Below are 27,296 nucleotides of genomic sequence, written 5' to 3'. Positions count from 1 at the left end.
ATATTTATGTCTTTATCTCTTTCTATGGAATGGTAGCCTTGCTGATCCCTCCCTGTGTGTGTATAGTTTGAAAATGAAAGGGACCGGTGTGTGTGTGTGTTCATAAAGTGTAATCTAGTATCGACTTCACTTAGTGACTCAGATTGCTTCTCTCTAATGAGGGTAATCACACTATAGTGGAATTTCGCCGCCATCAGATAATTACACATTAGAGAGATTGGGAGGTGTGGAGTGTGGTGAGATGGATTAACTGATTGGTTTCCCCAGCCAGTCAAAATAGCCATCACTGTCTCATTGGATAAGTGCTCGCCAACACCCCCAGCCCCACCCCCACCATCAGTTTATTATGGCCTACGAAGTGTGGCAAAACAATATGAAAATGAGTGTTAGACGAATGCAGGGCAAACAACTAGTATTGTTATGTCAACATTGAGGTATCTCTGCAGATGCCAGATATTTGATTGGTACTTAGTCGTGCACTGGTGTCGGTCAACACTGAATAGAGCAGATCTTCAAGCTCACAGAATGTCACATCTATTTTTTTACATAAGTAAAAGCACCAATACCCTATTCTAGTACACATTTGGTATGTAAAAATGACTTGAGTAAAAGTACAAAATTATTGGCATCAAACTATACTTAAAAGTAACAAAAGTAGAAGTAGATCTGCTCTGTAGAATTTGAAAATAGCAGATCTACAAGCTCACAACACGTTGCTTTGCGACATGTGAACTTGTGGCTTTGTAATAATAATAATCACAATCTACAAAGTAACTAGTAACTAAAGTTTTCAAATAATTATAGTGGAGTAAAAGTTCGATATTTGCCTAGAAGTAATATGATTGCAAATTGGAAATACTCCAATAAAGGTTAAAAAAGAAAAGAAAAAAAATGTACTTTACTTTCCACCACTGTCAAGCAACTGTATAACTCGGCCTTGAGACAGACATATGCCTCCACCAGAAAGCACAACACATGGACAAACATGTAAATGTCCAAGACTCCAAATACTAGGAATCCTGCATGGAAACATTACATAAGCCCCGTCACTCCTCGACAGTGTGTGAATTAATTTCCATTTTGAGTGAGTACATGTGGAAAGGGCGCGATTAGCAGATTCCCGGGGCTAGGAGCCAGGCAAAACATTACCGCCATCTTCCCACTTCAATCAATATTGTTTTGACAAACACATAAAGAAAGGAGGCCAACGGGAAGAGTAAGCTCGAGGTTTTGCTTAATTGCCGGCTGGAATGGTTATTTCCTTCTCACTGAAAATATTACATTGCCAAATACCAATGTTCTTCCAAAGCATCTGTCGTGCAAACAATCAGGACCACCGATTGCCATAAACCATGTGTTTTATTCAGACAAAATGCACTTCTTTAAAATGTTCGATTTGATTCATTCTCACTGTTACAGATCTAAGCCACGTAATGTGGTGGTGATGATGACACAAGGTAGACACTTTTGTGTACTATGAAATGATGGTAAAATTTTGTTTTTATTTGGTCCAAAACAAAACCACAAGAAAAGCATGAGACCATGACACATTCAGCTTAGGGCTGTCACAATTATTACATAATCGTCTAATCGTGATTATTTGACATAATCGTGATTATTTTTCATAATCGTCATAATCGTTTCCATGTTGAAAAATGTTCATATATTTTTAAGAAAGTCAAAAATAGTGGAAATAGCAGATCTACAAGCTACATCTACGAGCTTGTAGACCGGCTATTTCCACTATCAATGTTCTTTTTTAAGTATAAAGTTGTCAAATATGTCAGTAATTTCATTGTATATTTAAGGTTATGTGTCAAATCTGCCATGTGCAACTTCAAAGCCTACAAGCCAAACAGAAATGTAATTGTCAACGACAAAAACACAATTAAATCGTTAATCGCAATTATTTGAGAGAAAATTCATCGTCATGTAAAATGTCATAATCGTGACAGCCCTAATTCAGCTTTAACGTTACTGTCGGGGCAGAAACCTATCTCCATATTCTAAACTTTTTGTGTTCTTTTTCTCTTCCATAAATCAACGCCCTGGTTGATCATACTACAGTGTCACGCAAACGCCTCAAAAGTAGCAAATCTACAAGCTCCAAACGCGTTTCGAGCTTGTAGATCTGCTAACTTTTGATGCTTTTGAATGTGAATCCTGAAAAGTAACAGTTGGGGACATATGAGGTTTCCACCGTGGCAGAGAGCATAAACCAAGGTTTACGCTCATTTCTTCTCCTTCGGAGCGTCGTCTCTCTCCGCCGGGAAGATGTCGATCTCCTTGACGAGGCGGTCGGCGATGGTTTTGTTGTTTGCGGAGACCATCCTTCGAGACATCAGGTCAAACGGTCCACCTATACATCGTATCAAAACACGACAAAATGGTTTCAGGGCTACAACGTGACCTGTATATCGGTTCACATGAAGTGAATGAGTCATACTATATCGTCGTTGTCTCAAGTTTCAAATTTGTACATTTTTTTGCAAAGTAAAGCCCTGCTTCATCATACAAGGCCGACGCACAAAAGTAGTGAAAACAGCAGATCTACGAGCACACAACGCCTCGCACCGCGAGGCGTTGTGTGCTTGTAGATCGGCTGTTTTCACTACTTTTGTGCGTTTTCACTACTTTTGTGGGTCTATGTTTTCAATTCATCAACATACAGTAGCATACAAAATGTACAAAATAATATCTTGTTAATAAATACAAAACACTATAAAGGATAAAAAGGAAATGGCGGCAGTGAAATTGCAGTAACCTTCCCTTGTGGTCTCGTCTCTCATACACCACTGTATGAGAGCCTTCACAGGTGTGGGCGTCACTCGAAACCTTACAGAACAACTGTAGTCCAGCTGCCCCTGAGGTGGGGTATAGGGCATTCACCAAATATTCGAATATTCGAATATCAAAGTCACTATACGACGTTGTTCACCGAAGTCGAATATTCGCTTATATTATTTTATTGTTTTATCTTTAAAAAATATATAGTTTATAAAGCTTGGCTAGATAGGAAGTCATAAGAATGAGTTGCAAATGCCCCTGGTGGATGAATTTGTTAATGCTCTATACCAGGGGTTCTCAAACCTTTTTAGGCTGTGAACCCCAAAATAAAGATATCTGAACTTGGGACCCCCACCCTGACAAGCACTTGGAATTGTAGGTATTACTTTTAATGTGACTCGGTTCCGCAGATAAATATTGTGAAAATAGCAGATCTACATGCTCACAACGCCTCGCAACGCGTTGTGAGCATGTAGATCGGCTATTTTCACAATGTTCGCCTCTTTCTTACCGGTACTTGATATTTGACAGTTTGGCCAGTCCTGGGGTATAACATTAGGTATATATATATATATATATATATATATATATATATATATATATATATATATATATATATTATTTTTTTATTGGCCTAAAATATTGTCTATATACATACAGTCATGAATCCACCTGCTGACCGCTTACAATTTCTTTTATAGGGGGTAAAAGTGTGGGGCCCATCACTTATACGGTATACACTACTATAAAGGAAAAAATACCCCCAAAAATGTAGCATGTGATTTCCAATTAGGGTAGTTTCAAATAGGGTTTTTTAATGATTCTGAATCCATTGCAAGCATTTGTTTTGCATGAAAAACATTCCTTGGGCTAAAAACAGCCCCAGAAAACTATGGTTTAGTGATGAGTCATTACTTTTCACAGTTTTGTGGGGGCTGAGGTGGGGTATGAAATGTGGTATATCGTTTTTTTTATTGGCCTAACATATTGTCTACAAACAGTCATGAATCCACCTGCTGACCGCCTGTCAGCATTGAGCAATTTCTTTTATGGGGTAAAAGTGTGGGGCCCATTCACTTACTATACACTATACTATAAAGGAAAGAAATACCCCCAAATCTGCTTTAAGTCCCATGTGAGGGGTCAAACTAGGGGTTTTTAATTAGTCAGAATCCATTGCAAGCATTTGTTTGGCATGAAAAACATTCCTTGGGCTAAAAACAGCCCCAGATATGGATTAGCGATGAGTCATCACTTTTCACAATTTTGTGGGGGGCGTTTTTAGCCCAAAGAATGTTTTCTCATGCAAAACAAATGCTTGCAATGGATTCATTCGGATAAAAGTTACTTTTAAATAATAAATCCATGAATATCTTGTTGTCTATCTACGCTGGTTATTATGTTGTTAAATTACAGTAAAATAACTACAAATGTCAATTTAACAACATGGTCACTTTAACAAGGTATTATAATTATATTTTCCCCATCTTGACAAAATGGTAGATTCCCAGGTTCCGCAGGTCAGCTACGGGTGCAATTCATTATTGTTAATTGTGTCACATTTACTAACATGACAGGTTTGGACGTTTGGTAAGTTTAGCTGCACTTGAACAACCGTTCCAGGCTGCCATATCCAGCCCAAGATACCATAGAAACGGGGAAAAAATAGAATGTATAAATGAATGTATCATGCCTGTTGCTAAGGTATGGCAACATGACTGGTGTCTTGCACGCGCGCGAACACCAGCCATGTTGCCATACCTTAGCTTTTTCTGAACTGACGCCACTGCGGACTACTGTGTAAGGAAGGTCTTTGATAAAAGCCACACTCGTACCGCCATGCACTGCAACATCCAGAGTAAATATAGGTTCTTTATAGCTTTGACCATTCTAAAGTCTTCAAACAAGCTTGTGCAGTTCGGTGTACAAAACGATATATGGACTAAAACCTGCCTCCACTGAGAGGATATATGAAAGAAAGAAAGCCCGAAAGGGGCTTTGGTACAAGGGCCACAGCCGTGGCGTCAGTTCAGCAAAAGCTAGGGTATGGCAGAGATGGGAGTCCTCATGGAAAAGAGGCATTATATTTTGTATAACACGGTTCTATTGTGAAAATAGCAGATCTACATGCTCACAACGCCTCGCGCTGCGAGGCGTTGAGAGCATGTAGATCGGCTATTTTCACAATGTCTGAAAAAAACGAGTTTTGTCTGTTTTTTACACAGGTTTCTGTGGTTTCTTGGGCTGGATATGGCAGCCCCGAATGGTTGTTCAAGTGCAGCAAAACTTAGCATGTTAGTAAACTTGCCACAATTAACAATAATGCATTGCACCTGTGCAGCTGACCTGGGAAACTGGGAATTTACCATTTTGTTAATGGGGAGAATAAAAGTGTGGAGAATATAATTATAATACCTTGTTAAAGTGACCATTTTATTAGATTTTGCATTTTTTTATTTGCACTTTTATTTTCCCCCTGGACCCAGGGTATGGCAGATGCATACCCCTGCCATACCCAATTGACGCCCCTGGGCCACAGCCAGGGGGGATTCTGAGGTGTGCTTTCAGATGCACGGCCTTTTGCACAGAGTGTGTTATCGATTCAGAGCAGCACTCGTTGGAACAAGCTGGCCATCGAAATAAGAGAATGTTCGACCTTCGTGTCTTTTATAGCTCGGCTTATATGGAGAAGAAACACCCCTGGCTGTGAGCATTTCTAATTAGGTTTGTATCTTAGGCTTGTGTGTGTGTGTGTGTGTGTGTGTGTGTGTGTGTGTGTGTGTGTGTGTGTGTGTGTGTGTGTGTGTGTGTGTGTGTGTGTGTGTGTGTGTGTGTGTGTGTGTGTGCGTGCGTGCGTGCGTGCGTGCGTGTGTATATGTTACAGTTAGTTTGGGTAACTCAGTTAGATTGGGGTAGGAGCGCTTGTTTTTGTTCACCTCATGTCCCAGTGGTAGAGCATTTGACTGCATTAGTCCCACGCTGGTGAATGCTACTATGCCTAAACCTAAACCTAAACCTAACCCTAACCCTAAACCTTAACCTTAACCTTAACCTAAACCTAACCCTAACCCTAACCCTAAACCTAACCCTAAACCTTAGCCTAAACCTAACCCTAACCCTAACACCTAACCCTAAACCTGGAAAAACTAAAAAGGACTAATTATAGCCCATAACCTATTTAAATCCTAAACACATAGTCCAAACAGACTATAACCATAGGGAACTTAAGAAATGTATAGAATATACTAGCCCTCTCCTACATTTTTAAATTATGGCGAGTGCAATCATTCCCTCAGAACTATTTACAGGAAGGAACCACTAAATATGATTCCTTAATGTAAACAGTACTGATCGAACTCTGACAACCTCCCTAACCCTAAACCTAACCCTAAACCTAACCTCAGTAAAACTATGCCTAAACCTAACCCTAATCCTAACCTCAGTCAAATTATTCCTAGTTCCCCGAAGGAGGCACTCCACGCCTGCTCCACATTGTGCACAAAAACGAGCGCTCCTGTTCTCAATCTAACCGAGTCTCAAACTAACTGTGACATATACATACACAAAATGGGTGTGTATGTGTATACATATGTACACATTATGTGTGTTCATTTATCTGCAGTACCGTTGCTTCGTCAATGTTTTTCTCGTATTGCAAGAATTGTGCTTTATAGTTTAATGTTTTCTGTGGGGACTATGAATGGAAATTATCATTCTTGCTTCCGCTGTATTTACATTGCATTTGTAATTGCATTGGTGTTATTGTTATGCTAAGTTGATGGATGTCTCTGTACCAAGCGCTGTTTACTTATTGACTTTAAATATTCAATTCAATTCAATTCAGTGTTCATTAATATGTGCCGTTCCGTCAAACAGAATCCAATAAAATAAAGTAAGAAGGTTTGAACTGTTGTTACATATAACTTCCTCCAGCCTGAAACCAAAGTCATTTCTGTAATATCTGTTCCGTGAGATGGGGTTCAGTTTACACTACACAACGAGACAACAGACCTGGGAGGAAGAGGTGATTATGTTAGGAGTTCTCCTTTTTGTCGCCACTTCCCCAACAGGGTTGCATCATCTCTCATGCCTACTGTACATGGTGGTAAGCACCGACCATGACAAGGTCTCTGCTACAACAACCGCTGTTGCATAATAGCCATTACACAAGCTTATTGTACAGTATATAACAGTGGTCCGGGGACCACCAGTGGTCCTTGAGGGGGTTCCGTTTGGTCCCCAGCTAAATGATGGAGAGTTGGTAACCAAATGGACCCTTATAGATCTTTAATGCTCTCAAGAGTGAAATTATTGCTAAACATCTGCATTACTCAATTTACAAGAAGTCTACAGCAGTAAGACGCCTAAGGGGCGAAAAGCGACCTCGCCCTAAAGGGGCGAGGTCGCGCCATCTGTCTTGGCCATAATGGATTATGTTAGTGTTGTTCTCCTAACAGGGCATCATCTGGGATACAATCCCTTTTATGCCCATATATGGAGATCCCTAACATAATCTCTTTATGCCCATATATGGAGACCCCTGCTCTGAGTATCTGATATCACTGTGATGTCACCTGTTTATGTCCAAATATGGAGATCCCTGCTCTGAGTATCTGACATCACTGTGATGTCACCTGTGATGTCACAGTGATGTGTCAGGGGAACAACAGTGTCAGGTGTATCAACAAAAAAGACTGTTAAGAGTTCCCCTGACATCACAGTGACATCAGAGCATGATGTCAGAGCGACAAACCCATAGACCGTAAAAATGTGTACACGTCCAGACGGACACGGACATTTTGAGGGTCCACGGCCAAATACATATCAATTTGGGGGTCCTTGACTTTAAAAATAAGTTTAAGAACCACTGATATAATATGCAGACTTCATCATCTGAGGATTTTAAGAGATGGTGCCATAGTTTTGTACTTTTTCTGTTTTGTATGTGTCTATGAAGTTAACATTATACTAATAGGCCACCGGGTGGAGTTATAATGTGCAGATTCGTCTTCCCCGTGTATTTGTGTTTACTTCCTGAAAGCTGAAAGACTGGGCCTCAAAAAGGCCCAGTCAAAAAAACACAGATTAAATGACATCATAAACTCATCCCCTCCCCTTTTACCATTCACCCAACACTGTGGGTGTGGCTAACTTCAGCTGGGTCACCAGCCACCTGACAACCAGGCATACAGTATCTAGTCTGGGATTACTTCACTTTTCGGGCTTGTAACTGGTCTGGAGCGGAAACCACAACATGTCATGTTGTAGTACTCAAAGACTACAATTTGGCCAGAACTATCCACCGGAAACAGTTGTAACCCAAAATAATTCCCCTGCGCTCAAGGACATACTTTTAGGGCCTACCTAATAAACTCTTTGATGCAGAGTAGTTTTGCTTTTGAAAAATTAGTTTGGCATATGCATTTTAGTCCAACTCGTAGCGACTGGAAAGACCACTAGGCTACTCGAGCATTTTAATAGGGATTGGGGAAACAAACGGGGGGAACCAAATCAAAGCGACGGCGCTTCTCCTAGTGGTTTCCGCGCTTTAGGCGGAAACCAAAGCCTGTTGTGAATGAACACCAGGCTTTCCCCCAGAAAGCCTGGTAGGCGAGGTTAAGGCATACCTAATGAACTGGTGGGTGTGGCCACATAAAAACACAATTTTAACTCTTTCTGGACACTTTTTTTTGAAAGAATCTTCCTCCTAGTATAATCACAATACCTGATCATCATGTTTTAGAGGAGAAAAGAATCATGGCACTGCATCTTTAAAAAAAAACCTCTAACTCCACCCACCGTCCACATCCATCAAGACGCCCCCGGCCTCGGTGACGATCACGGCGCCGGCGGCGATGTCCCAGCAGTGGATCCCGATCTCGAAGAAGGCCTCCACGGCCCCCGAGGCCACCAGGCACATGTTGGTGGCCGCCGTCCCCGAGCCACGGAGCCTGGAGGTAAGGGGCGTCACAAGAAGGGGGGGGGGGGGGGGGGCGGGCGGGGGCGGGACTGAGTTACTAGGGCCCAAGGTGGAGGGGCCTTCATTATTTTATACTATTGGAAAAATAGCAGATAGCCTATACAAGCTCACAGCGCAGCACCGAATACATATCATTTTGGGGGTCATTTGAGCACCACTGACATTTAAAAAAATAAATAAATAAAAGGATTTGAAATATTGAGACTCCGCACAAATTTTCACGATTCTTCAAAAAATAGCAGATCTACGAGCTCGCAGCGCGGCACTCGGTGCCGCGCTGTGAGCTTGTAGATCTACTGTTTTTCAGTAGTTAAAGCACAAAATGTGAGTGAATCCTTGTACCCAGGGCCCAGAATGTGGTGTGACACCCCTGCTGGAGGTCGCCACAGGTCACACCACACACAGGGACACAGAATGGATTCAATCAAGGGATAATCAATGGGGAGCAGGTCATTATGGAGAAATAAACCCAGGCAGGGTGACTGATTACAATGATTAGACCCTGACAAGGGGGTCTAATCACCCCGAATGGGTTTATTTCTCAATAATGCTGAATATGTAAAGCAAAAAAAAAGAGGTTAACTAGAACTGCACTCTGTCGAGGTGCCAACTTGCTCCTCGTGCACAAGTAGGCCATGTATCCACTGCTAACTATTGTGAAAATAGCCGATCTACAAGATCGAAACGCCTCGCAGCGGCTATTTCTTTTTAATATATATTATTTGACAATTTGGCCAATGTATGCATGTATGTATTGTATGTTGTGCTTTAAGAGAACACCTGGGACCTGAGGGAAAAAATGATCTACAAGCTCGCAGCGCGGCACTCTGAGCCGCGCTGTGAGCTTGTATATCTGCTATTTTTCAACCGTTAAAGCACAAAATAACGCAGTGAATCCTTGTACCCACCCAGGGACCAGAATTTGGTGCGACACCCCTGCATGACACTAAAATAAAACAATTCATTCAACATAATTCATTCGCGAGAGCAAAATGGCCACAGTGTGAATAATGTCATTGCCTGGCCTATATATATACTCCCACCTTTACCCTGAGAATTGATGCTACTCCCATCAGACCCAGGCTCCTGCACACTGCATCACAAAGATTGAAGTTCTCCTTTATCCCACATGACATTAAGTTGTTCCACTGTAAAAAGGAGCGCTGCTCTACTTGGCCCCGACAACTCCCTCTGTCACTTCCTGTATGCCCACTGAATGGCCCCTAGACGACTTCATCATTTACTGTCTTTTCCCATTTTGTCTGTTATTGTTATGATGTTTGCCCTCTGCTGTGTGGGACACATTCCCCTATGGGGGCAACTATGTTCTTTGTTAACCACAATACATTAAAAACACCTTAAATATTGTATTTATTTTAGAAATAGTTCCATCTTTTAGTGAAGGGGGCCAACTTGATGTAATTTTGTCCATGTATGGTCCAGCCCTATGGAATGTATGGAATGCATGTGCCAATAAAACATAATACTAAATATAGTTTTGATGTTCATATTACATGACTTTTTTTTAATCTATTTTCTATTGATTACTCACGCCATGGAGTTCAATAATATTTGTAGTTTTTTGTTGCATTCCTAAGACAAAAATGTGATTATAGTAAAACTTACCCGGACGGTTTCCCCATCCAGGGCCATGCATTTGGTTCCCCATCCGGAATAAATGGGGGTACATTTACTATAATCACATTTTTGTCTTAGGAATGCGACAAATACAAAAAAATATTATTGAACTCAAGTCTCCATGGCATGTCTAATCAATAGAAAAAAAGTCATTTTGGGGGTGAACTAGGCTACTCCTTTAAGTAAAAGTTGGAACTATTTAAAAAAATAACAAATATTTAAGGTATTTTTAATTTTACATTCGAGTTATTATGGTATATTTGGCTTATTAGCCAGGGATCCTTTTAAAAACATAAAACGTGATCTTGCGTGCATGAGGGTGTGTGTGTGTGTGTGTGTGTGTGTGTGTGTGTGTGTGTGTGTGTGTGTGTGTGTGTGTGTGTCGCACTGTGTGGGTCGCAGTGTGCATGCCCGCACGGCATGCACACTGCGACCGCCCACTCACCCGTGCACGGGTATGCAGAGGATCTTCTGCATGGTGGAGAAGATCTTGGTGACCGTCTCCTTGTCCCTGTTGGATCCCAGCTCACTGATGATCATGGACTTCCTGATCTCTGCAACATCAACAACATGGATTCCATATTCCTGCATGTCGTCTCTGTCGGGAGGTAAACCTCGTATGTCCCAAACTGTTGCTTTTCAGGATTCAAATTCAAAAGCATCAAAAGTAGCAGATCCGCAAGCTCGAAACGCGGCGCTTAGTGGGTCTGCTACTTTTGATGCTTTTGTGCGACGCTGTAGCTAGGGCTGTCACAATTATTACATAATCGTCTAATCGTGATTCTTTTGAAATAATCGTGATTATTTTTCATAATCGTCATAATCGTTTCCATGTTGAAAAATGTTCATATATTTAAAAAAAAAATGACAAAAATAGTGGAAATAGCAGATCTACAAGCTCACAACGTGTCGCATCGCGACGCGCTGTGAGCTTGTAGATCGGCTATTTCCACTATCAATGTTCTTTTTTAAGCATAAAGTTGTCAAATATGTCAGTAATTTCTTTGTATATTTAGGTTATGTGTCATATCTACCATGTGCAACTTCAAAGCCTACAAGCCAAACAGAAATGTAATTGTCAACGACAATCGCAATTATTTGAGTGACACATAATCGTCATGTAAAATGTCATAATCGTGACAGCCCTAGCTGTAGCGTGATCAAGGGTTACACGCCGCCACTCCGACATGTCTCCTTTCCGACATGTCTCCATTCCGACACTAACCCTATCTCTAACCCTTACCCTAAACTTAACCCCTATGGAAGTGTCGCCACTCCGACAATAAGAAGTACATTTCGGAGTGGCGACATGTCGGAATGGAGAGCGACACCCGTGATGAAGCAGGGCGTTAATTTACAAAAGAACACAAGAATGTAGAATATGGAGATAAGAGGTTTCTGCCCGACAATACATTATTAGTTATGACAGATAGAACGCTCAGACATCCAGAACTACAGAACACAATCACGGCACTGCAGTCACACACTTGTACACACACACACACACACACACACACACACACACACACACTCACACACACACACACACACACACACACACACACACAGTAACTCTGACTGTTTACCTGTCACGTCAGACACCTGCAGTCTCTCTCCATCACAGAAGGCTCCTTTCCCCTTCCGCCCCGTGTACATCTTGTCTTCCAAGCAGCTGTACACAACGCCAAACTCCAGCTGAAATCACAACAAACAGCAGCGTTCTCCTTCAGACCCACCGCTCAGCCACCGTCCCAATCAATCAATCAATCAATCAATCAATCAATCAATCAATCAATCAATCAATCAATAAATCAATCAATCGTTCAGGCATGTGCACACATAGACATCAAAGGGGGCTTGAGCCCCTGCCCTCTGCTATTTTCCCCTCTCCAGACCATGAATGCAGTTTTCACTATGGTGAAAGAAATGCAAATGCCCTCTTTCCATGCCATACCTGAAGGCAGCATTCAAGAGAATTACCTTGTCCAAACTCTCCTGAACTTGAATGCATCGTCTTATGTTGAAAGAATTGCCCTCACTGTGTAGAAATCCATGCCGTTACACCACATCTCCAGTATTGCCTTTTTTATGCTTAGTTTAGTGTGGTATCAAGTACTGAAAATAGCCGACCTCCAAGCTCACAGCACGTCGCAACGCGACACGTTGTGAGCTTGGGAGGTCTGCTATTTTCAATATTTTCACCAAAAGGCCCTTTTAGACATTTCAGACCCTGCCCCTCTGACATTCTCTGCTGCAATTGTTATTTCAGACTCTAATAGGTCCGTATGAAAGACAATACAGGGGACAACACAACAAAGATTGAAAACAACAACAACAACAAAAAAACATAAAAAAAGGGACATTTCATCAAAAAAAAAACACCCTATTGCTGCTCTAGGCATGGTTTAAGTCATTATAATGATAATGTTTGAGTCATTCGACCTCATCATAAAACTATCCATCAGATTCCTGAGGACAGCATCTAGAGTGGGAACACCACCGTTCACACAAACAATTGGCTGGCACCTGTCCACCTCGTGGGGCCCCAGCGGGATTCTGAGAGCATCATTATATGCCATCCGCAACTTTTATTTACCTTTGCTGTAGCAGCACCACATGTGTGGGCAGTATAGCGGTGTACATACAGTACAAGCTTTAAAAATATAGTACACGTGTAAAATGTACATGACGACATGGTGGCTTGTGCACTCGGTCTCTGAACGTCATCATCACATGATGTGACCCAGATATTTGACCTTGTCTGCAACAGTGGTTCTCAAACTTTTCAGGCTACGACCCCCCAAAAAATCATATTTTAATGGGGATCCCCCCCACCCTGATGAGCACTAAGAGTGATGGGAGGCATCACATTTTGTATAACACGGTTCTATTGTGAAAATAGCAGATCTACATGCTCACAACGCCTCGCGTTGCGAGGCGTTGTGAGCATGTAGATCGGCTATTTTCACAATTTCTGCCTCTAATATTTGACAATTTGGCCAATATTTAATTTGCCATTTTAAAGGCATTAAAAAGTCCTTAAATTGTCACTTTAGAAACGTGCAGATACCCTCTACACACTTAAACTTTATGTTGGTTTATTTACTGTTAAGAGAGTAAACAATGTTGCACGTTAAGTTAATCATCTGGTGACCCCCCCCAAAATAATTTGGAGACCCCCCTGGGGGTCCCGAACCACAGGTTGAGAACCACTGGTCTACAACACAGGGGTCATCGCTATGCTGGCTTGTGGTGGACATTTTTGCCATGGACACACAGAATGAGTAGACAATAATATTACAAACACAAAGAGCTAGCCCTCAATGACTATAACTAACAGGTCTGTAACTCTGAGTGTTCAAATGGAACCAAATCTGGTTCCATTTGTACAACATCAGAGTTATTATATGGTGGTCATTACACATACAACAATTGAGAACCACTAGTACTAGTTAGTCTGACTCAGTGCCACAGTGCAGGGGTATTCAAATAGTTTAGGCAGTGGGCCACAATTGTAAAGTCAATTGAAGTCGGGGGCCACAAGACTGTGACAACAGAAATGAACAAAAATCTTCATGGTTAACCAGTTCACGGTTTGTTGTTCGCTGTGTCCGATAAAGCCTCTATCAGAGTCCAGGGTGAAGAGCTATTCACTTCACCGTGGTGTAGTTTTCTAGCCATCACCTAAAAATACATAACAAAGCCTAGTTGATAGCTAGGAAACTACAACGCGGTGAAGTGAATAGCTCTACACCCTGGACTCCGATAGAGGCTTCAGACACAACAATGGACATGTATGTCCATTAGGCTATGGTAACTTATAGGCCCTGCCCTGCTTCATGCTGCATTAATGCATTTGATGTTTTCTGTGCCAGTCCTTTATAGAGCAAAGGCTTAGCTTTTGATATCAAGAAAATTTGTAGATACAGTATTTCAGTATGTTCTGCATGGGTAATTGGCATGGAAGTGTCTTTGCGGGAAGAGTATTTGAGGCAGGCTGGCAAGGTGAAGTGTTATCATGTTCGTATGAATAGAAGGCTTTTGCTTTTATTTTGAGTACCCGACTGATAAGAGCGCAAGATGTGTTTGAAGTTAATGATGATGGAGAAGATGGACACAATACAGGTGAATTATTTCTTTGAGGCAAATGGACAACCAAACCCAGAAATGGTTTTAAATGGATGGATGAACTGCACTCGAGCTCTTGTATGTTGCCAAGCTGCCTAGCTCCATGATGAAAAAAGAAATTGCTGAACATTCAAAATGGTCATCCTGTACATCCAACCACCCAATAAAAAAATATTTTTACATTGGAATATGGAATGTTCTCCAGGGGCTAGGCTACAAGAAAGTTCTGCTGGGGCCGCATTTGGCCCACGGGCCGCCAGTTCACTGCCATAGTGTCATAAATAAGTGTCATACATATTCTAAAGAAAACCTGCAGACTTGGCATTCGGTAATTGTGTGTTGTGATCAAAATAAGAACATTATTATGGTGTACAAAAAAAGAAAATCTAAGATTTGCCAGAGACAAGAGCAAGTCTTTGCCACGGACATATTTGTTAGTGTATGGACAAGGGCATTCACGAATAGTGATTTTTAGTATTCGAATTATTCGACCTCAAAGTATTCGATTAGTCGAATATTCGACAGGACTGGCCAAACTGTCAAATATTAAGTAAGCAAGAGGCGAAAATTGTGAAAATAGCCGATCTACATGCTCACAACGCCTCGCGTTGCGAGGCATTGTGAGCATGTAGATCTGCTATTTTCACCAGTTTATTTTGGGGGTCACAGCCTAAAAAGGTTTGAGAAGCCCTGGTATAGAGCATTAACAAATTCATCCACCAAGGGCATTGACAACTCATACTTATGACTTCCTATCTAGCCAAGCTTTATAAACTATATATTTTTTTAAAGAGAAAACAATAAAAAAAATAAGCGAATATTCAAATATGTGAATGCCCTGGTATGGACATATACCCCTGACAACATTGAGCACCTTGTCTGCCAGATAAAAAGAGGGGAATGCTGCCTTCCGATGGGCCTTAGTCTTCATAATCATGACTACCCACTCAATGTATTTGCAGTGCTGTGAAGTGCGCCGGTTCTGTCATTACAAACGTTTAATCCCCACTCCTCGGTTTGACATACCTCTTTATTGACGGCAAAGCCGATAGACACCGCCACGAATGGGAACCTGTAAACACAAAAGCAACGGAAGGTTTTGTCAAACGTTTCAGGTACAGAACGGTACAAAGCAGAATAGTCTGTCCGAGTGACAGAAAGGTCAGAGCTTCATTTGAAATGGTTTTCTTTTTTTCTTTTCTTTTTTTTTTTAACAAAATCTCACTGCAAGTCGCTATGGCAAATTATACAACAGGTAGTCGGGCTCTCAATGGAAAACAGGCTCTCCAACCGTGCATATAACGAGCACAGATGCACTGTCTCTCATCAAGTAAAGAAATCAGAAATACAATGAAATGAAGTTGATTTTGAAGTTTATTTTTTTCTCAAAACGGCGGCCTCTTCTACCGGCCGTAACACAAACGCTGTGGCTTAGAATTGATAAAAAACGGTCCTGACTGAAAGAAAAGATTTTCGCGAAATAAACAGGACATGCTTCGATTACATTTACTCGGATTACTTTTCTCGCCAGTACTTCAAAGGTAGGTAAAATGGCAGGTTGCCATGGGCACCAGCAAATTAAAAGTTGAATAATTCTGGGCACCCGCTGTGTTAAGGGCAACAGTTGGTAAGGCTGTCGTGCCGGATAACCGTGTTATATGCACACCCTCTCGTGTAATATTGCTTAAATGTTAATGTACTGTAAAACCAAAGAGATCTTACCTGTGTAAAAAAAATAATGTAAAGCTAAAGAGATATTACCAGTGGTGTAAAGCAACTAAGTACATTTACTCAAGTACAGTACAATTTTGAGGTATTTTTACTTTACTGGAATACTTCCAATTTTCAATAGTTTTATATCCACTCCACTTCATCTCAGAGGCAAATATTATACTTTCACTCAACTCCAATTATTTGACTTTAGTTACTAGTAATTGCGACAGTAGGTTGCATTTAGTATGAGATCATGTCCGTCTGTCACGCCTCATATCACGCTCCATATATGGCCAAGATCCCTGATGTCATCAATATTATAATATTAAGCCTATATCTGGGAATGCCCATATATGGACATATTGTGTCAGTCTCATGATAACCAGTGTGGTTGTCGCGAAGCGAGTCACACAAATGAATTCCGTCCTTGTCCCTTTTATGCCCATATAAGGAGATCCCTGATGTCATCAATATTAAGCCCATATCTGGGAATGCCCATGTATGGACATATTGCGTCAGTCTTTAAGTATATTTCGATGCCAATACCTTTACCCAAGTACATTTTTTAAATACCAAACTTTTACTTGTAACAGAGTTTTTTCTACATTGTGGTATTGGTACTTTTAGTGAGTATGTGTTTAATGTGAAGCTAATGAGATGAGTGGGATGGCTCAGGGTAGAGGACAGAGTACAGCGACTTTATTGCAATGGGTCTCAAGGGACCAGTGCTCATGTACCTGTCTGACTACTTCAGAAGAGTGAGAATCGCCCACGGCCACAACACCAGAGAGAGCTCCACTGATCTCATTCAGTCCCTCTAGATACGGCACAAACATGGCGATTAATTCAATCCAATATTGTGCCACCGAAATGTGGAATGCCCTACCACCAGCCATTACAAAGTTTGACTCCCTTCAAAACCGCCATAAAAGAGCACAATTTACAACTGGACCTAGACCAGGGGTTTTCAAAGTGGGTGACGGGGCAACCAGGGGTGCCGCGACGGCAGTCCAGGGGTGCCGCAAGATAAATTAATAATATTTGGAATTTATTTGGACACTTGAAAAAATATTTAGCATCATTTTAAACTTGAAGTACAAAGTTATTTTCAGTCAGTTCTAACCAAAATGGCTATTATCTCAACGTTTTCCTCGCAACATAATCACTAAAATATTGTCACTGTCGGGCAGAAACCTTGTATCTCCAAGTTTCAAATGTGTACGTCTTTTGCCTTGCTTCATCATACATGACCGTCGCACAAAACTAGTGAAAACAGCCGATCTACAAGCACACAACGGGGTGCTTGTAGATCTGCTGTTTTCACTAGTTTAGTACATTTTATAGATGATAAATACAAAACGAACAGTTTTGGACATACATGGTTTCCACCCAACAACGACAATTATGCTACAAATATAAGGTGCTGGGAGTGAAAATTATAATGTAGGGGTGCCTCGGATTAAAAAACTATTCATGGGGTGCCCTGAGACAAAAAAGTTTGGGAACCCCTGACCTAGACAACTCTTCTAGCTTGCCAAAATAAATGACCCCCCCACTGTTTTTCTGTAAATATTCTTTTATTGCTCCTAGTATTGATGAATTATTGTATAGTTGCGACCGTCAGGTTGCAAGTTGGGGCGGCATAGCTCAGGGGTAGAGAAACCGTTATTAGAGCACGAAGGGTTCCCGAAGGGTTCCCAGTTCGAATCCGGGCTCCCCCTGAGTTAATGTCGAAGGGTCCTTGGGCAAGACTCTGAACCCCTAGTTGCTCCCGGTGAGTAGGTTGGTGCCTTGCATGGTTTCCTCCGCCACCGGTGTATGAATGTGTGCGTGAATGGGTGAATGTAATGCACAATCTCTGTAAAGCGATTTGGATAAAAGCGCTATATAAATGCACCATTTACCATTTAAGTTACTATGAAAAGCTCCACCGGCTGTCTGTCAGTTAGTCTGTCAGTCACGTCACACTTTTCCCCTACTTATATCTCCACCACCGTTGCGTTGGCCCGATCCATGCCAAACTTTGCACAAACACTCCTTGGCTGCCAAACCATAACCTCCACCCCTCATTTCTCACATGGCCCACTTCTAGCGCCACCATGAGGCCGATTCTTGCAAAACACATTTTTGGACACTGCTCCTACAGATTGTGCCCTAAAATCACGCAAAGCGGTACACAGTATCTCTAAAGTCATGTCATCAACATGGATCTGTCCCATTTCCCAAATTCCCTCATGATTGCATACCATTGAGTTTGTGTATGCGACCTCACAGTCGCTTATCTCCCGATTAGGGAGTCTTACTGGTATTATATGTCTGTATATGTCTTGATGAATTATGGAAACAAGCCCTCTGGCTGGGCTCAATCAAAATATGACTTATTTTCTATCAGTTACCCCATGAAGCTTTGAATTAGTGGAGATTGTTCTGCTTTTGTCGCATTCCTGAGACAATAATTTGATGACCGGGTCATCGGTCAATAGGAGACAAATCTATTATTGTATTCCTAAACCAATTATTGGCTCAGGAATGCGACCAAAAAAACTAAGAAAAAATATATATCTATGAATTCAAGGCTTCATGATTTAATTGTTTGGGTGAACTGTGCAAACTGTTAATAAAGTATTAAATCAATCAATCAATCAATCAATCAATCAATCAATGTACAAAATGGGAAGGTACAGCCAAACAGATCTTACCCATGTACAAAGTTAGTGGTTCCGTCCACTGGGTCTACGATCCATGTAGGGTTGTCAGTAAACACACAGGGCTGCCCGGCCGCTACAGACTCCTCACCGATGAAGCTGGAACACAACGTGAGAGACGTTGATTAGAGACAGTGCTTCCAGGGGGGGTCCCCCATTACTATGAGGAACAGTTAGTCACAATTATTACATAATCACTTAATTGCAATTATTTGAGATAATCACAATTATTTTTCGGGTAATAGTCATAATCGTTTCCATGTTGAAAAATGTTCCTATATTTTGAAAAACTTTCTGGAAATACAGTAGCAGATCTCAAGATCTGTTGTGACAGCCCTAGGAACAAATGAACATGATTTCACTATTATTTCACCTGCTAGAAATGAGCCCAATGAGAGACGGTATAAGAATGACTGGATCTTTAGATTTCACTCTCGCTGTTTATCCACCTGACAGTATAGACGCTTTCAGAATATTTTACCGTATTATGCAATGCAATGCAACAGGCCGAAGGGCAGACACAGAACAAAACAAGATAACAAATAAACAGGTAACCTAAGCCTACCTACACAACAACACATCAATACAGTAAAAGAAAAAAAAGGAGGGAGGCTACAGTATGTTATACATGCAATAGAACCAACTACAGTATGGGTAAACCTATATCTGGTACAGTATACTTAGTTTATATTATAAATATACAGTACGCATCAATTTGGGGGTCCTGGACATGAAGATGTGTGAGGACCACTTGATCAAGACATTAAGGGCTTGATTATACCTCATTGTGTGCAGTGCTGCGACACATTGTGAGCTTGCAGATCGGCTATCCGTGGTGCGCGGCGCAGGCATGCAACTGAGGGCAAATCTTTCACAGTTGCTATAGGAACAACTTTCAGTTTGACTTTACAAATGAATTGTGCAATTCCAATCCGACGGTGACGACGGGGCAACCTTGGCTTTGTTGCTCAACCAGAAAATCTGGAGTCTTTGAACCGAGTTGTCATTGTCTCTCATTATACAGTATATTGGAAAAAGTGTGAAGGTCTTCGTGTACTGGTGTCTTTTGTCTGTAGGAGTACGCTGTTTGTCTTTTCATGAAACACGTGCATACGTTAATGCAGGGGTCGGCAACCCAAAATGTTGAAAGAGCCATATTGGACCAAAAAAACCCAAAACAAATCTGTCTGGAGCCGCAAAAAATTATAAAAGCCTTATATATCGTCGTTGTTGGGTAGAAACCTTGTATGTCCAAAACTCGTTTTGTATTTATCATTTACAAAAATGAACTAAACTAGTGAAAACAGCCGATCTACAAGCACACAACGCCTCGCGGTGCGAGGCGTTGTGTGCTTGTAGATCTGCTGTTTTCACTACCTTTGTGCGTCAGCAGGGCTTTAGGCCTACTTTGCAAAAAAAACAAAACAAAAAAATTTGAAACAGGTTTCTGCCCGACAGTGACGATAAAAAAATCGTTGAACCGTTGAAACAAAAAATATTTTTTTCCCCCCATCTTTTTCCATTTTCATACATTTTTGAAAAAGCTCCAGGGAACCACTAGGGTGGCGCTAAAGAGCCGCATGCGGCTCTAGAGCCGCGGGTTGCTGACCCCCGCGTTAATGCATGTGATTGTGTGTTTGTGTGTTTGTGTGTGTGTGTGTGTGTGTGTGTGTGTGTGTGTGTGTGTGTAGGGCTGTCACGATTATGACATTTTACATGGCGATTAATTGTCATCCAAATAATTAATTAATTAATGATTAACGATTTAATTGTGTTTTTGTCGTTGACAATTACATTTCTGTTTGGCTTGTAGGCTTTGAAGTTGCACATAGATATGACACATAACCTAAAAATACAAAGAAATTAAGGACATATTTGACAACTTTACACTTTAAAAAGAACATTGATAGTGGAAATAGCCGATCTACAAGCTCACAACGCGTCGCGATGCGAGCTTGTAGATCTGCTATTTCCACTATTGTTTAAATGTTTGGACATATATAAACATTTTTCAACATGTAAACGATTATGACGATTATCACAAAATACTTGCGATTATGTCAAATAATTGCGATTAGACGATTATGTAATAATTGTGACAGCCCTGTGTGTGTGTGTGTGTGTGTGTGTGTGTATGTGTGTGTGTGTGTGTGTGTATTAGTATACTTGTGAGGACCAAATGTGCGATGTGTTTCGTGTGAAGCCGCTCTGAGAAATCGATCCACAGTGGAATATGAGAAATAGTGGTTGTGAAGGACCATTTTCCTGGTCCCCACAAGAAAACCATGTAATGTCATTCATAAAAGGGCTGTCTTAAAATGTTAATGTCCTAAAAAAAGAATAGTAATACAAACTTGTGTGTGTGTGTGTGTGTGTGTGTGTGTGTGTGCGCACGTGTGTGTGTGTGTGTGCGTGCATGCGTGCGTGCGTGCGTAGTGTATCTGTGTCTTAGACCAGTGGTTCTCAACATGTGGGTTCGGGACCCCCAGGGGGGTCCCCAAATGATTTTGGGGGGTTCCCAGACGATTGACTTTTCTCACTCTAAAGTAAACAAACCAACATATAGTTTAAGTGTATATAGAGGTATATGCACATTTCTAAAGTGACAATTTAAGGATTTTTGAATACCTCTAAAATGACAAATGAAATATTGGCCAAATTGTCAAAATTAATATTAGAGGCAGAAATTGTGAAAAATAGCCGATCTACATGCTCACAACGCCTCGTGTTTGCGAGGCGTTTTGAGCATGTAGATCGGCTATTTTCACAATAGAATTGTGTTATACTAATGCCTCAACTCTTAGTGCTCGTCAGGGTGGGGGGGGGGGGGGGGGGGGTCCTCAGTTAAAATATGATTATTTTGGGGGTCGCGGCCTGAAAAGGTTGAGAACTCCTGTCTTAGACAGTGTGTCTGTGTCTTAGACAGTGCGTCTGTGTCTTAGACAGTGTGTCTGTGTCTTAGACAGTGTGTCTTGGACAGTGCGTCTGTGTCTTAGACAGTGCGTCTGTGTCTTAGACAGTGCGTCTGTGTCTTAGACAGTGTGTCTGTGTCTTAGACAGTGCGTCTGTGTCTTAGACAGTGCGTCTGTGTCTTAGACAGTGCGTCTGTGTCTTAGACAGTGTGTCTTGGACAGTGCGTCTGTGTCTTAGACAGTGTGTCTGTGTCTTAGACAGTGTGTCTTGGACAGTGCGTCTGTGTCTTAGACAGTGTGGCTGTGTCTTGGACAGTGCGGCTGTGTCTTAGACAGTGCGTAGACAGTGCGTCTGTGTCTTAGACAGTGTGTCTTGGACAGTGCGGCTGTGTCTTAGACAGTGCGTAGACAGTGTGTCTGTGTCTTAGACAGTGTGTCTTGGACAGTGCGTCTGTGTCTTAGACAGTGCGGCTGTGTCTTAGACAGTTCGTCTGGTCTGTGTCTTAGACAGTGCGTCTGTGTCTTAGACAGTACGTCTGTGTCTTAGACAGTGCGTCTGTGTCTTAGACAGTGCGTCTGTGTCTTAGACAGTGCGTCTGGTCTGTGTCTTAGACAGTGCGTCTGTGTCTTAGACAGTGCGTCTGTGTCTTAGACAGTGCGTCTGTGTCTTAGACAGTGTGGCTGTGTCTTGGACAGTGCGTCTGTGTCTTAGACAGTGCGTCTGTGTCTTAGACAGTGCGTCTGTGTCTTAGACAGTGTGGCTGTGTCTTGGACAGTGTGTCTGTGTCTTAGACAGTGCGTAGACAGTGTGTCTGTGTCTTAGACAGTGCGTCTGTGTCTTAGACAGTGCGTCTGTGTCTTAGACAGTGCGTCTAACCTGTGTGTGGGGAACTTCTCCTTGACGGAGGAGATGATGATCTTCTCCACCATCTGGTCGGTCTGAGTGACGAGGTCCACGGAGGAGCTCTTGGTCATGATCTTCACGTTGTTCTGCAGGGCGTCCCTGATCACCTGTTACAACACACAACGTTACCAGTACATCGAGGTTTCCCAAACGTTTCAGTGCCAAATAATCATATTTGAACTGGGAACCCCCCACCGTGACTTGAAATTGTAGGTGCTGAGGCGTTTCCATTTAGTTTGACGTGAAAATAGACAATATACAAGCTCACAACGCCTCACAAAGCTCTATCTTGTGTAATATATGTAATATTATAATTAGTCCTCAGAGTTACTACAGGGGGTCCTCCGAATCTATATAAATATTATATATATATATATTTTTTTTTCTCCTTTTTTACATTAACCACTTCAACCCTAGCGTCCATATTTAGCCAAAAATAGCAGATCTTCAAGCTCACAACGCCTCACCTTGTGAGCTTGTATATCGGCCATTAAGAAGAGTGAAAAGGTCAAGATTACTAAGTATTGACGGTTCAAGCAGTTAAATATCTGAAAACGCACATTAAAACGAATCCAACATACACTGACGATCGGGCTGTCAAACGATGAAACTATATGGAATCTATGAACAGGTAGTGGGGGTCCCAGCTTCATCTCTATCTCAACTAAGGGGTCCTTGGCCTGAAAACGTTGAAGACCCCTGCTGTACAGTGTGTCTGGTTTGTTGTATCTTAAAGTTAATCATCTGGGGACCCCAAAGTGCAATTACAGTCAAGCGCAATTACAGTGCACAGCAGTAATCGCACTTGACCGACTTATTAAGTAAAAAAGCCACAGGACAAAGCAGAAGTTATATGCCTCAGAACAGACTTTACATGAGCACATTTACATGAGCAAATGTATTCACAGTCACAGGCTATACCCATCCTCTAAGTCTAATAGCCCCGGGGGGAACATCCCATTTTTTTTAATAGTCACCCGTTTGAGATTACAAACAATAAATCATGTCCGGGCCGTCGTGACAGGCCCTCGAGCGGAGTCTGAAGTGCAACTTTGGGCTTTTGACAGTCACTCTTAATGCGTGATAAATGTCAGGGCCGGTGGGATATGGCGTGACAGGTCCATTGTGGACGACGGGCTCTCAGATTGATCTTATACCTCCCCGGCTTTCCTGGCCACAGCCACTGCGTGGTCGAACGACTCCTGCCATTGGTCAGCCATCTTGGTTTTTTTCCGAGTTTCTTCTTGACGTGAACCTGTGAAAAATGAGAGTCGTTCAGACTTCAGCGGCGACACCCTGAAATCGTTCATTGTCGTTCATTAGTCACCGCACCGGCGGACTTGAACTGACAGAGTATCGCTGCAGCTGAAAAGAAAAGGTTGACAACTAAACTATACTCTGAGAACCTCCTTATAGTGACTATTACCGCAGTTTCATTTGCATTCCTTTTCCTTAAATGTAATTATCGAGTAATATACAGTAAGTATATCCTTGCTGTCGGGTGGAAACCTCTATATCTCCATATTCTATCTCCATATTCTAGCTTTGTGTTTTTTTTTCGTAAATCATTGCCCCAATTTGATCATACTACATACTACAGCATCACACAAAAGCATCAAAAGAAGTGTGCTTGTAGATCTGCTACTTTTGAATTTGAATCCTGAAAAGTGACAGTTTTGGACGTGAGGTTTCCACCCGACACTAATTCCTTCCTCTGTGTTGATGTGTTTTGAAAGCCATTGAAAGCAACTGGAATTAAATCAGGTTTGGATGTATCATTATTTATTTTTTATTTTCTTTCATGCAAACAAAACTCGATTATTTGTCTGCAACAATCCAAAATATACTAGTGTCGTGGTGTGCCACATTATATCATCAGGTGGAAACCACATATTTCCAAAACCGATGCTTTTGTGTGACACTGTAGTGTGATCAAGTACAGTAGGGCGTTAATTAATGAAAAAAACTAAAGTTTATGGAGAATATTGAGATAAGAGGTTTTCGGCCAGACACAGCAACGATATGAATGAGGTCTGTCTCACAGTCAGAGGCTGACAGAGCGTGACATGCCTGTCTGGCCTGTATGCCTGCTTGGCACACCTCCTACTACAGAAGGGCGGTTACACAACACTGTGGTGGTTACTGGCATCCGTCTGTCTGTCTGTCTGTCTTTCCTGTGAAAACGGCATGCACCGACATCACGATCAGAAGCAACTATCAAACTATCATTTCTACAGACTCTAGTCTACAGTCAAGTTGTATCTTGTGTCACAGGTGAAGTCGTCCTTTAAGGGCTTGATTATGCCTCGTCATGTGCAGTGTCGAGCACCGGCAAATAGCTGATCTACAAGCTCACAATGTGTCGCGCCGCGACACATTGTAAGCGTGTAGATCATCCATTTCCCTGCATGCAACTAAGGGTAAATCTGGCTTTGCAGTGGACTTTGTTATAGGGACTGCTTTCAGTTTGACTTTACAAAATGAACGTGCAATTTAAAATGTGTTGAAAGCCGAAAAATAAAAATAATGACAAAATAACATCACTTTAACACACATCACAAAATAAGCACACAATACGATATTTAGTGTGTTGAATTACTTGTCTGAAGCAAGTTTCTACAAGTTGGCCTTCAAACTGTATGCAAACCCATGTGGAAAATGTAATCCAATGACTTCCTCAGGAGTCAAATAACAATTTTAGATATACTACAGTACAGTCAGTTGTATCTTGTATCAGGTGCTTTTCTTTAGAGTGGGGTGCTGCACATTCAGGACTTTAAACAAATAAATTGGCATAATATAATATACAGATTTGCTAAAAAAAAATATGTTTTAATAGCATGCATGTAATAGGTTTGTTTGTATGCATATCAACTGCACGCTCCCTCAGAATGCTGCACGGTTCATTGTTATGATGATGACGCTTCTTTGCCATTAGGATAATTGTTCTATGACTCAAGGACATCACGTTCCAGTGTGGAAAGCATATTTTCTTTACATACTCAACCGTAATAGACTTTTCATCTCACACCCCTGCTGCCATGGTCATCTTTTTTTATTTACTTTACAAACGGTTTCTTAATGTGTCCATTTCCTCTCCTATCTTGCTCTCAGCATGTTCTGTTTATTGTGTTTGTATTATTATATGCCTGAGTGCAACCATGACCTCTTGCCAGGAGGTTTGAACAAAGTCTTCTTCAACTTGTACTCGTCTTATGCTTTTGCTCCGTTCTGCTGAAAGTGTGAGCTGAGGACATGGACCCCACCCCAGGTGAACCCTGGACACAACATCACTTGGCGATGCCGTGGTTTTCATGAATTTCCCCCGCGGCAAAATAAAGGTATCTATCTTATCTGTCGATCTGTGCTTGCTGGCTGAACTACTGATGTACTTTCGCTCCATCTTTTTAAACTGTTGGGGGAAAAAAATATGTTTCCTCTATTTAAGTTTGAAAGATAAAATATGTTGCTGTTGGGTAGAAACCTCTTAACTCCATATTGTAATTTTTCTTTTTTGTAAATTAATATCCCGTTTGATCACACTACAGCGTCACACAAAAGCATCAAAAGTAGCAGATCTACAAGCTGGAGAAACAGCGCTTGTAGATCTGTTACGTTTGTCATTTTTTTAATCCTTAAAAGTAACAGTGTTGGACATGTGAGGTTTCCACCCGACAAGAGACAAATTACTGATCTTATCACCAAATCTATGCCACATTTCTTATTCAACACACAAAACAATACTATCCACTGTGATTATATCGCAGCATACACCTTGCCAAGTAGTCGTGCAGTGTTTATCCATGCACTGCTGAAAAGAAATAAGTTCTTACCTTAGGAAGAACTGTCAGGAAGGCTGTCAGGAGTGGAGATGACTTCTGGATGCGATGATCTCTCCCTGAGTGAAAGTAAAAAGGTGTCGCTGCGAGAGGGTAGATTTTAAAACAGCTGGCAGGAAACTTTAGACGGGGAAAAGTACTGGTACCGCCCTCGCTGGTTTAGTCATAGAGGCAACCCACGGGAATAGAAAAAAAAAAACAAAAAAAACAATGAGCTGTTTTAGAGGCAGACCTGCAGCAACACGATGCGGTCCTGTACGCCGTAAAAGAAACGGTGATGAGGCAACGCCACTGTGCCATGTAACCAGGGGTGTCGCAGCAAATTCTGGGCCCCGGGTACAAGGATTCACTGTGGGGCCCCTGTGCTTTAACTATTGAAAAATAGCAGATCTACAAGCTCACAGCGCGGCACAGAGTGCCACGCTGCGAGCTTGTAGATCTGCTATTTTGGAAAAATCATGAAAATCTTTGAATATTTCAAATCCTTCAAAGGTTTTTTGAAAAATCTATGTTTCGATGGCAGTGGTTCTCAAACCTTTTCATGTGAAGGACCCCCAAAATGGTATGTATTTGGCCACGGACCCCCATCTCAAAATATTTCGTTCCAGGGACCCCCCAGAAGCAAGATTTGAGTTACAAATGTTCGCTTAAAAAATACATATATTCAAAGATTTGCACACATTTTCACGA

General features: G+C 41.6%; 1 protein-coding gene across 1 annotated transcript; it reads right to left on the bottom strand.

Moving 5' to 3' along the window:
• Nucleotides 1–1,482: 1,482 nt before the first annotated feature.
• Nucleotides 1,483–26,740, bottom strand: LOC308307163 (inositol monophosphatase 1-like). The gene is made up of 9 exons (XM_080752332.1): nt 26,601–26,740; nt 23,925–24,022; nt 22,741–22,874; nt 18,946–19,050; nt 15,560–15,605; nt 11,992–12,100; nt 10,851–10,959; nt 8,587–8,738; nt 1,483–2,359 (listed from the first exon to the last, which is right to left on the bottom strand). The coding sequence occupies exons 2-9, from the start codon at nt 23,985–23,987 to the stop codon at nt 2,232–2,234; spliced, it is 846 nt and encodes a 281-aa protein (XP_080608458.1). The 5' UTR covers nt 23,988–24,022; nt 26,601–26,740; the 3' UTR covers nt 1,483–2,231.
• Between the last annotated feature and the right edge of the window lie 556 nt (nt 26,741–27,296).

This window comes from Nannobrachium achirus (genome assembly GCF_963921795.1).
Source record: "Nannobrachium achirus genome assembly, chromosome: 21".
NCBI lineage: Eukaryota > Metazoa > Chordata > Actinopteri > Myctophiformes > Myctophidae > Nannobrachium > Nannobrachium achirus.
The sequence above is the reverse complement of the archived record's forward strand: the minus strand, read 5'-3'. Positions and strand labels throughout refer to the sequence as shown.